Genomic DNA, 12,198 nt, shown 5'->3' with positions numbered 1-12,198 from the left:
TCTAGAGAAATGCAAATTTGTCACTGCAATCCTCTACAACATACATAAATATAAAATACAGTGGTACCTTGGGTTACATATGCTTCAGGTTACCTACGCTTCAGGTTACAGACTCCGCTAACCCAGAAATAGTACCTCAGGTTAAGAACTTTGCTTCAGGATGAGAACAGAAATCGTTCTCCGGTGGCGTGGCAGCAGCAGGAGGCCCCATTAGCTAAAGTGGTGCTTCAGGTTAAGAACGACCGCCGGAACGAATTCAGTACTTAACCCAAGGTACCACTGTATAGATGTCTACTCAGAAGACAGCCCCATTGAGTTCAGTGGGGGCTTTCTTCCAGGTAAGTTTGTATAGGATTGCAGCTTGAATATTGCAATTCTGGTTATGGCATATTTTGCATTGTTTCAAGTTCCTTCCAAGGCATAGGCTCTACCCTGTATTTTGAAAATAGAGTGGAAAAGTGGACACATTTATTTAGTTCAAAAAATATCATTATAAAATAAATAGGAAGTGCCTTACAGACACTTCTTTTTAAAAACAACAGCAAACAAACATATAGTTCATTAAAGGGGAAAAAACCACCCAGCTGTAATACATTTGAAACAATGGCTAAATGAGCAGTCAGCAAAGCTAAAAAAAATGCTGGGCAAATTGGGAAGTTTATCCTTGGCATCTTGAAGAAGTTGGCAGCTAAGCCTCCTTGGGGAGGGTCTTCCATGTCAGGGACACCACAGTCTAGAAAGCCCTCTAAGTGTGATTAAGATAATGGTGGTGCTGGTGGTTAATTGTAATAATTTAGGACTGTTGTACGGAGACGAAATTATATGGCTAGATTTAACTGGCTTTTTGCAGACTTAGTATTTTGGACACAGGACAAGAAGATGACATTCTATTAAGATGTGGAAGCAATCCAACATGCAAGAAGAACAAGTAGCTTTCAGAATTGTCCCATAGCCCACACACGTCATACATCACCAGTGTCTCAAACTTCTTGAGAAAATCAGCATACATTTCTGGGTCATCCCTGGAATGTTTGGATTTAGTCTTCACTTCTTGACAATTGCAGGAGGAAATTTATTATTAGTGGATTGATTTTCAGTCTGTTCTATCTGTTCTTCCCCTGCCCCTTTAGATCTGTGTGGTGATTGCTGCTGTTTTTGGCATTGTTATTTACCGTGTCGTGACTGTCAGCACTTTTGCTGCCTTTAAATGGGCTTTAATCAGGAATAACTCTCAGGTTGCAACTACCGGGACTGCTGTATGCATCAACTTTTGCATCATCATGCTACTGAATGTTGTAAGTAGAGATAATAATATTGGAGTACATTTCAAACAGTTTTGTCCTTTTTAAAAAAGAATAACGCATTTCAACTTTTTTTTAATGGTCAAATTCAGCTCTAGCCTAAGCAGAAAACATGTTGTTTGAAAGGACTTTCAGTAAAATTCTAAATAAATAATGCAGCAACTACAAGTTTAAGAGCAACAAAGAGATTAATGTGCAAGAGAATACAGTTGGTGTTAATTTATTCTTGGATGCATTTGTCTTGACAAGGTTAGATGTCTTGATTAAAAGGACATTCAAGCAATATCCCCTAAGACAACTGCAGAGCTTCCATTGAAATTGTCACTGCCTTTATCTCAGAGAAGCAATTGCTTTTGAGGCTGCAGCCCTCCACACGCTTCCTGGAGAGTAAGCCCCATTGGACACAGCATTGAACTGTGGTTCACATATCAGTATTGCTTTCCATACATTTGAAAATAAGTGAACCCCAAATATTGTGGTGTTGTTGAGACAAAATTCAGTGGTGGAGAAAGAGGTGCAGGGATTTTAAAATCTCAGCTAGCATTTGAAAGATCTAGGAGGAATAACCAATACAGAACATATCCCTCAATCTAGCAAGGGACCTTAGCAGTGTGGAAGGAAGTCTGCTTTCATAAACCTTTCCAAGGCTAGATGGCCCATGGCTCAAGGAACTCTTTTGAAAACCTGAAACCTTATCAAAAGCTGACATCCTTAGCAAATAATGCTTTCCCACCCAACAACTGATTGATACGATTTTAGCTTTTAAATTATTTGTTTATTATTTAATTAATTTATACCCTGCTTTCTAATGCTCTTCCAAAGCAGCTCTGGGTGTGTTCTCCTGGTTCAGAGACATAGACACAGTGTAAGTGCCAAGAGACATTTGTCCAGCAGGATGTTTGAAATAGTTCTAGCCAGAACCCAAGTTCATTTTTAAATAAAAAGTACTTCTCACATAATAGTCATTGTACCAATGAGGAAGGATTGAGGAGGGAGGATTGTTCTTTTCAAAAATGCAATTTATGTTATTACATTACAATCTGTTTAGATGCTGTTTCTTGTTTTGTTGCAGTTGTATGAAAAGGTTGCTCTTTTTCTTACAAATTTAGGTAAGTAATAATAACAATGAAGCAACATATTGGATAACATTTAAATCCATTCTTCCAGTAGACTTCTGGCCATGGTAGGGATGGGATGTTGGCTTTTACCTTATAGTTAGCCCCTGGGAAGCCAAAAAGTCTCGAACCAGCCCTGGTTCCAGATTCAGTCCCTGGCATATCTCATAGGATCTCATGTATTAATTTTGTATTTTACACACTAATCCTGTTCATAGAGCCAGTATGTATACTGAATACCAGGGGGGTGGAAGGGGAAAACAATATTGCACAACACACTCCATCACCTACCTATGCAGAGTTGACTGTCAGAATAGACCCCAGAACAGATACAAAGAGTTTAAGAGCCACGATCCTGGGACAGAAAGCTACTCAAGTCTTTAACTGTAGCAAAATGACTCCATTGTGGTTTGGAATTTTCCCCTCCAGTATTCTATAAGGCAAATATGATGTTTCATTATTTCTCAAGCTTGATTCCCACTCCTTCACCCCAGGGTCTCTGTGGCATGCATATTCTATGCCTGAGTGGGTGTTTGAATTGCTGGTTCACATGCTTATGTCCTAATTGGAGTGTTGGTCTCCCAGTCACCCTAACGAACATTAAGAAGAAAAGTCCTCTCCAAACCGACTGTCAGTTTGGAATTTATAATCCAGTGTCTTAGAGCACATTCTGTCAATTTAATTACAGTATACAGCAGAAGTGAACCCAGTGTACAAGACTTCTATAAACATGGAAATGCCAGGCAGTCTTTCTGTTTGGCAATTCGAAACAGAACAAACTGCGTATCCTCTGGCAAATTTACGATTCAGTCATTTTCATCTGTCACAATTTTTTACAAAAGCAGATAGAGGATCCCAGAGTAGAATTTTAAGCATCCCTTGCTTTTGCTAGCATACTGATAAAATTTGCGTTGTCTGGTTCTTAAATTTAATGTGGAATCCCATTTGAAGCCCATTAAAGTGAGTGGGACTTATGTCTGAGTAACCATTTATCAGAGCAAAAGAAGAGTTCTGCTGAATCAGAAAGACCAAAGGCCCTTTTTGTGCAGTTCTATTCTGTTTCTCAAGTGGTCAACCAGTTGCATCTCTAAGAAGCCCGCAAGCAGGACAATGGCCCTCTCTTGCTACTGCTCTCAGGCAACTGGAGTCAGACATACTGCATCTGAATGAGGATTGGGCTGCAAGATCAGCCATTTTGTTTGCAAATACAGTGCAAGCTCCGCAGAGATTTTAATAAATAAATAACTCTTATCAGACAATTAAATCTGACTATATGTCTTTAAAATCTGCTCTCCCTTTTCCACAGAGCAACCTCGGACCGAATCTGAGTGGGAGAACAGCTTCACTTTGAAAATGTTCCTTTTTCAGTTTGTCAATCTGAACAGCTCTACTTTTTATATAGCATTCTTTCTTGGAAGGTAAGGTTAATAATGTGCATTGTGCCTGCCTGGGAAGCTGTAGAAAACTATCAAGGGACTCCTATGTTAAATATACCATAAATAATAAAGAGTATCATGTTTTACAGAAGTCCTATCAAATTCTGCTGCTATCCAGGTTAATTAAAAAAGTGGTTAAAATTTAAAGGGTTATCTTCATACTCGGAGTAAACTCATTGACCCTAATTTTACCCTGCCTATCATACCAATTTATGATCCCAGGATGGATTACAACATAAAATATAACAACAGAAGCACCACAATCAATAAAATATAACAGAACAGAAACAACCCCTTACCCCACTCAGTAAAGCACAAAATGAGTTGCAGACTGGCATGATTGAGTTGAGAGAGGAGGGGGAGAGGATAAGAAGGAGAATTCTCATAGTTTACATACAATTGCCTAATGTACTTTTCTGTATGCCCTGTGCTGCTGGGTACAAGATGTTAAGTGCCTTTAGACTTTCCATTTTTACTCTCAACTGCCTATTACATCAATGATACCTGTTAATGGAACCTGATAATGAGTGTTAATGTGAAATGTACATTACAAACACCTGAAAACTAAGATTTATCATTTACTTAAGGGAAGTTGGATGGAAAATTTGCACCTGTTGCAAAGCATTTATACAGCAGGGCTGAAACATCCTCTAGAAGTTGCATTTTAAATGTATTTTTCATTCAAGCTGTGAAACCATTATTATATAAAAGCTCAGGGCAAGCAATAATATCAGTATTCCAGTACAGCTACAATCTATCAGGAATGTTTTCTAGGCAACCTAGTTTGTAATGAATGATCTTTGTAGAATAGCTGATATCCACACTTACCACTTGTACAGGAGTTGTTCATGATGAACTGCACATCCTGGTTTTCCAGCTAGGTACAAAGCATTTTAATGCTGAAGTTCCAGAAAGGAACTGTGGGTAAACATTTGCTCAGAGTGATAACCTCTCTATGCTGACTATCAATAATGACTTTCATATATTCAGACATAATTTAATTTAAATGCATATTTAGAAATGCTATTTAAATGCATATTTAATGTCATTTCCCTTAGAAAAATATAGCTGGAATGATTGTGTTTGGTCTTTTCCTGTTGTGATCAGAAATCTAACACAAAAGGGATGATGGTTTCTCTTATGTTGAAGATTTACAGGTCACCCTGGTGCCTATTTGAGGCTGATAAACAGATGGAGACTAGAAGAGGTAAGTGGCGTATTGAGGCATATTGTACAGTGCTGCAACTGGTACAAACTAGGGTCAAATACTGTCCTATGGCAGCTAAATGATTCACTCTGGAAAACAGGAATGTCTAGAATATATGTGATTCAATATAATATATTACATAATTTTATAATTAAAAACAGAAATGAAATGTTATATAAAATAAATAAAAACAAATAAAAAATAGTGTATCGTTGAGTGAGGAATTTAAGAGCTAATAGACAAATCGCTTCTTTTCAACTGAGCCTTGTGAATATTTTGAGGGTCTTAAAAATCCCTATCTGAACAACAACAGCAATTTAAAGGATGACATCATGGCTTTTGCTAGAAGTGGGACCCTACTACATTTTGTTCTCCCTTTCTAGAACCAGTTAAAATGTTCATTTGCTGGGGTGCTCCTGTCCTCTCACATGACTCTACCATATCACTTGTCACAAGGGGAGACACTCCTTTGAAAGTGCCAACACTTTTAAAGTCATGTCCCTCATCAAAACCTAACACCTCAAAAAGAAGTGGGCACTTAGATTGTAAAGAGGTCGTTGAGGTGTCATAAACAGACAACAGGTTTTTTGTCTGGTTGGGTTTTTTATTTTATTTTTTGCTTGCTTTTACTTATCCACTTTTCCAAGGAAAGGGAAAATCTGGATTCAGTACTGGCGGGCGTTCTTATTCTGATGATGTTGCGTGGACCCTGGAAAACATGCATGCACTAATCCCACCAAAGAAATACCTATCTGAAAGTACCCAATCTGCATGTTATGAACCTCACACAGAGATTCAGGACTCTGGGTTGTGGGGGCCCTTGGTAGTGGGCCTCTTGTGTAGTGCACCCCCCATGTTTATTTCATGGGGGCCGTGGATAGCATGCTGCAGAAGCAGGAGGACACTAGCTTATCAGAGCAGCAGAAGAGGGGGCCTAGGGGAGTGGGATCAGCAGCAGTGTATCCTTGGGGGCTTCCAAATGGTGGGAGACCACCATAAGCAACTGTAGTAGATGTTACCATTTATCTGAGGTGCTTTTTTGTAAAATTGGGGGTGACTGAAATGTTCTCATGACAAGTAAGGTGATAATGACAACAGGGGTGCCAACTTGAATAAAATACTGTGGGGGCCCAGGTAAGCCCCGCCCTGCATAATCGATCACATGATGCAGTGCACACACACCATTTGAATGGGAATGTCCATCAACTTCAGGAGCAGCTCAGCCCCCTCAATTATTTAATTGCCCCCATGGCCCCTAGGACTTGGCTTCTATGAATGGTTGTGTGGAAGAAACGTATCTGTTCAGCAACTGAATATTTGAACCAGCCATTAGATATCCACACCAGACAATATAAAGCACATGGCTTCCTCCAAAGAATCCTGAGAATTGTAGTTTACTCTTCACAGAGCCACAATTTCCAGGGCCCTTAATGGACACTGGGGGTTATTTGGGAGAAGCCACATACTTTAAATTTATGGTGTGAATGTGATATGTGCATACGTGTGTGAAATCCCTTTCAGCCTAACCTTCCATATGTGACATTCGGTGTCGGCCAATGGACATGGCTTGACCAAAATGGCCTCATGGGCCAAATGACAAGGCCTGCTGCGCCTAATTAGGCCTGCGGATTGGAGGTTCCCCGCAGCTGTTATAGGAATTACTTCTGAGTAACCATGTATAGGATTACATTGTCACTGAACCTTGAACTTGCAACATGATTTGTAATACAAATTTAATATGCAAGCTATTTTTACTCTTTGACGGCCCATTATTTGCTCCCATGCCCCTCCCTCCTCCCCCTACAGTGCCACCCTAGTGGATGCCTTATAGATCTCTGTATGCAAATGGGTATTATAATGGTGCTAAAGCAGACTTGGAACAACTTCATGGAACTAGGCTACCCGTAAGTAACTGTGGGATTTTATTTTTAAAAATCCTTGTTTTTAACTGATGGGGTGCTAAACCATGATTGGCAAGTGTCTTTTATGTGATGCACCTTGTTCATTTGTGTATTTGTCTGATAGCCATTCTACTAAGGATAATGTAGCAGGACTATTCTGTGAAAGATTTGACCTTACAAAAGGAGTATCTGAAAGAGAAGCTTGCCCATGCATTGGTGGCTAGATAGGTTTGCCTTGTTATCTATGGTTTTGCAAGTGGATTATTTATATAGTACTATAAAATTCATTCTCCCCACCCCCTTCAAAAACAGAGATAGGAGGAAAAGTGCTCTGAGAAGAGCAGATAGAACCCATTCACCTGTGTTTTATACAATAAAATGAAATACGTTGTAATTAATTGATTAAAACATACAGTGGTGCCTCGCAAGACGAAATTAATTCGTTCCGCGAGTTTTGTCGTCTTGCGATTTTTTTCGTCTTGCGAAGCATGGTGTCGGGAAAGTTTTGGAAAAGCTTCAAAAATCACCAGTCTTTAAAAACCTCAAAAAAGGCTACCACGCCGCGTTCTATGAGTTGCTCCTCGAAGTCAAGTCGCAACTGTATTAACAGTGTTAAGAAAAAGGAAACAAACTTGCAAGACGTTTCCGTCTTGCGAAGCAAGCCCATAGCGAAAATCGTCTTGCGAAGCAGCTCAAAAAACAAAAAACCCTTTCGTCTAGCGAGTTTTTTGTCTTGCGAGGCATTCGTCTTGCGAGGTACCACTGTACACGTGCTGAAACATAATGGTATAAATAATACCCAACATCAAAATGACAAATAATTGAATAGCTAGAAACTCCTTATATAGAAAATGGATTGAAATATTTTACATCGCTAAATCAATACTGCTGATTTTAGAAGTAGTAGAACCTAGTAGTGCTTCAGTTAAAATCCTGTTGAAATAGGTAAGCTGATTTATACATCTATGCTTTAGAAACCATGCTTTTGGCTTGGAGACTGACAGCCCAGTCTTAGCCCTGTATACTTAAGAAGGATGTCTCACTAATTTCAGTGGGATTTATTTCCAAGTAAGGGCAGCTGTGTATGTTGCACAGAGTAACTTATAAATCTTTTATGGCTTCCTGTATAATGTCCTGAGTTGTACCTATTGCATCAGCACTTGGTTCACTTGTTAGCAGACAACATGTACTGTAGTTATTAGCTTCCCCACTTATCTCTGCTTCCTAGCATACTGAACATTCAGTCCTCACAAATACACCCTTTTTAAAAGAACTCCACACATCTGAACACGCTTCCTCTTCTGATTAGTTCAAACAATTAGCTCTGTCCTTTGCAATAGGAGTTACACAAACCAATCAATCAGACTAAAACATGTATGTATTCTCTTTCTTCCTTTTATATTATCTGGAGGTAACAACATTGGTTTGTGTTCAACAAAGGCTATTAATCTAAACAATCAGCTGTGCATCACAAAAACATGTCTATGTCATGAATTGCTTAGTGTGTTAATTTGTAACATTTCCTAAGAGTTCTAACTAACTTTGCTGTTCAATCTCTTTAATAATAATAATAATAATAATAATAATAATAATAATAAAATAAAATTTTATTTATATCCCGCCCTCCCCAGCCAAAGCCGGGCTCAGGGCGGCTAACAACAATAAAATAATACAACATTCCTCCGTGGGACATACCAGGAGAGGCGGTCCCGTAGGTACGAGGGTCCTAGGCCGTATAGGGCTTTAAAGGTTAAAACCAGAGACAAAGGTCAAAATTGCATTTGGACTGGTCTGACTCGAACCCCACTTATTTTTTTTAATGGCTATTGTGGAACCTGAAGGTTGTCACATAACAGACTTTGTGCCTGATATTTATGAGTTACTCATGGCACCTGAATGCCTGCAGACCTTCCAGCATTTTTCATCCTCTCCTTATATAACCTTATTGATCTAAATAGTGTGCAGATACCCCAAACAGCAGGATATCTGGTACATGGACTAACAGGAGTAGAGTGGACCCACTAACTGTCCTGTTCTGCAAACACAAGTATGGCATGGTGGAGGAGAGGCAGATGACAATGTTGAAATCAGTTGGTTAGAAAAAATGGCATTTCCCTCCTACATATGCAGGTTAATTCAGAACTGGTGGACCAGAAGAAGATTGCGACAGGAGCACGGTTCACTGCGAAAAGCAAGCTTCCCGCAATGGGAGAAAGACTACAACCTTCAGCCTATGAATGCATATGGACTCTTCGATGAATATCTAGAAATGAGTATGAAGATCTCTATGTGTAAATTGCTTCATCACGGTCATTTATACAGTGGTACCTCAGTTTATGAACTTAATCTGTTCCGTTTCCCTAATGAGGCCTCCTGCCGCCGGTGCCCTTCCACTATTCAGATTCCATTCTTAGACCGAGGTAAAGTTCGCAAACTGGGACACTACTTCCAGTTTTGCGGAGTTCTTATACAGAATAGTTCATAAACAGGACTGTTCTTAAACCGAGGTACCACTGTATATCATGCTTCATTCCACTACTTCCAAACAAGAAGAATGTATTATTTTAGTATAACAATCCGGAGCATTACTGCATTTAGTCTATAAAATTATTATTGCCTTAGACTAGAACAAATATAGCTTAGGACAGCCTTCCCCAACCGGGTGACCTCTATATGTTGTGGACTACAGCTCCCATCATACCTGACCATTGTCCATGCTGACTGGGACTGGTGGGAGTTGGTAGTCCAAAATATATGGAGAGCATTGAGTTGCAGTCTATTACTTTAGGACAATCATCCAATTCTCGGAATGGATTGTTCACTTCCATATGGAGTCAACAATACGGCACAAGGTGCTGCAGTGGAGTAAAACAATTCTTGTTTTAATTATCTCCCACACTCAAGGCCTTGCAATGTGTTTTGGATCTAGCTTGAAATTTTGAGTCGTAAGTTGGAGTGCAGCTGGCAGGGGTATTTAAACACTTAAATCAACTACTTGAAACAGTAGGCACAACACCAGAGTCACTAACCTGTAGCCTTCCAGACTTCGTTGGACTACAAGTCCCATTGTCGTTGACCATTGGTCATGCTGGCTGGGGCTGTTTAGGAGTTAGAATCTAACAACATTTGGAGGGCTTCTGGTTAGCCATCGCCTGTGCTTCTCCTTACTCAATGAAGTCATGGGTTAAAAAAACAAGTAAATTTACCATACAGAAAGCATAGTGGGAACCCAGGTCTTCCATTTGCCTCTCATGTTCATTAAAGCTCAAGAACAAATATGCCGAAAATTTTGATAACAAGGGACCAGTTAAGATGGATCAATGGTGCAGATATATCCAAAGTCAGCACTCTAATTTTGGGTTGTTTTCCAGCATATGGCTGAGTGTGTCCCTCATTCTCACCCTTTCACAGTTCTTCAGTTTGGATTCACAACCATCTTTGTGGCAGCTTTTCCACTTGCTCCACTTCTGGCCTTACTTAACAATATTATTGAAATCCGGCTTGATGCATACAAATTTGTTACACAGTGGAGGCGGCCATTAGCTTCTAGAGCCAAAGATATAGGTAAGCTGTTTACCATTATGAATTTCAAGTGTCTGCTCAATGCCACAATCTGCTCATACATTCGGTTGTTCTCTAGGTTGGACTGCTGTAATGCTCCCTCTGTGGGGCTGCCCCTAAGGTTGCCCCAGAATCTGCATCTAGTGCAAAATGTTGAGACTTGAATGTTCCTTAGGGTAGACTATCAACATCATGTTACACCACTGCTTAAAGAGCTTTTTTTCGGGGGGGGGGAGATTGCCCACAGTTGCTGAGCTTTTTGGGGGGGGGGATTGCCCAGACTTGTTTAACTTGGGGGGGGCGGAATTGCCAAAAATAGCTCACTCGCAGGACCAAAACAGCCAATCACATGCACAGTGATGAACCAACCAATTGTTAGCAAGCGGCAATCACCCACCCTAATACTACAGCAGCAAATAGCCAGTGGACCTTGCCAAACCCACCAATCACCAACAAAAACATAGCTGACAATCTCCTGCTCGCGGCAGCCACCAATCGCCTGTCCCACCTCTCCACTATCCATGTATAAGATGCCCACCAATTTTAAGCATAATTTTAAAATAAAAGAACCTCATCTTTCAGTGGGTATTTAAAATAATATAGCAAGATCGCCAGCTTAATGTCAATAGGCAGAGAGTTTCAAAGCATAGCTGCCGCCGCACTAAAAGACAGATGCTTTGCAAATGTAGAACCAACATTATATGGCATTTGTACTAATAAGTTGCAACTGTATTTGCATTTGAAATGCTACTTCTGCTGCTGTCCCTGGAACTAACACAGCATTTTCTTTATTACACAGGAATCTGGTATGGAATTTTGGAAGGCATAGGAATTCTTTCAGTTATCACAAATGCATTTGTTATTGCTGTAACTTCGGATTTTATCCCTCGGCTTGTTTACGCTTACAAATATGGACCATGCGCAGGTCAAGGGGAAGCTGGACAAAAGTAAGTTTTAATTATAGAAACATGAAGTAAGGTCATCCCAGGCCCAACCTACACGAGCATTTTTTGTGTGATGCTGTTGCTTCTTGCTTGCTCAGGAGGCACACAGTACATGCCCCCAACCTGTAATAATAGCACCACTTCAGCTTCTTGATTCCATGACTTCTCAGGCTATTTTTAAAAATGATTTTTGTAACCACCTTTCTACTTATTGCATTACTCTTTTGCTGGGGATTTCCAGTCAAACCCACAGTGTGCTGCTTTTGTTATAGGTGGGAGAGACTTTGATCCTACAGAACTTGCTTGGTATCCTTCTTCATCATCTTCTCTCTCTATCCCATCAGCTGGGTGGGAGTGGACCTATGGAAAGGAAGTTTTATCCTCCAACAACTGGATGGCTTTTTTTTTAATGCTGCTGTTTAGTAGGCACCTGTGCTTAACTTAAATGGCCTTTCCCATGCAACTTTTATTATTCATGGGGAGAGAAAATGCAGTTGTGGTGTACCCACAGCCACATCCTTATCTGAGGGGTGTGCGTTTGCAGTTTCTTATTCACCCTTGTGCAAAGTAATTCAGAGGATGATCTCTCTATTAACTTGGATTAACACATGCATGTACCTGAGTTGTTGTTTTTAAGAGTGAACTTTCAAGCACTGCACAGTTACAACTAACTGCAGTGATGGTTGCCATAGAGTTTTGTGATAAAGACCCTCCCAGGTATGTATTGCCCTTT

The 12,198-nt window shown here is 40.0% G+C and overlaps 1 protein-coding gene across 2 annotated transcripts in view; it reads left to right on the top strand.

Moving 5' to 3' along the window:
* The window catches only part of ANO4 (anoctamin 4), a 142,350-nt gene that overhangs the window by 122,292 nt on the left and 7,860 nt on the right, over positions 1-12,198 (top strand). For both annotated transcript variants that reach the window (XM_081024212.1, XM_081024213.1), the window contains 8 exons: positions 1,131-1,295; positions 2,374-2,410; positions 3,723-3,834; positions 5,002-5,059; positions 6,866-6,963; positions 9,091-9,233; positions 10,372-10,524; positions 11,321-11,468. In XM_081024212.1, coding sequence (XP_080880338.1) covers positions 1,131-1,295; positions 2,374-2,410; positions 3,723-3,834; positions 5,002-5,059; positions 6,866-6,963; positions 9,091-9,233; positions 10,372-10,524; positions 11,321-11,468 — 914 coding nt within the window. The remainder of the gene's footprint in view (positions 1-1,130; positions 1,296-2,373; positions 2,411-3,722; positions 3,835-5,001; positions 5,060-6,865; positions 6,964-9,090; positions 9,234-10,371; positions 10,525-11,320; positions 11,469-12,198) is intronic.

This window comes from Podarcis pityusensis (genome assembly GCF_964106645.2).
Source record: "Podarcis pityusensis genome assembly, chromosome: 10".
Taxonomy (NCBI): Eukaryota; Metazoa; Chordata; class Lepidosauria; order Squamata; family Lacertidae; genus Podarcis; species Podarcis pityusensis.
The sequence above is the reverse complement of the archived record's forward strand: the minus strand, read 5'-3'. Positions and strand labels throughout refer to the sequence as shown.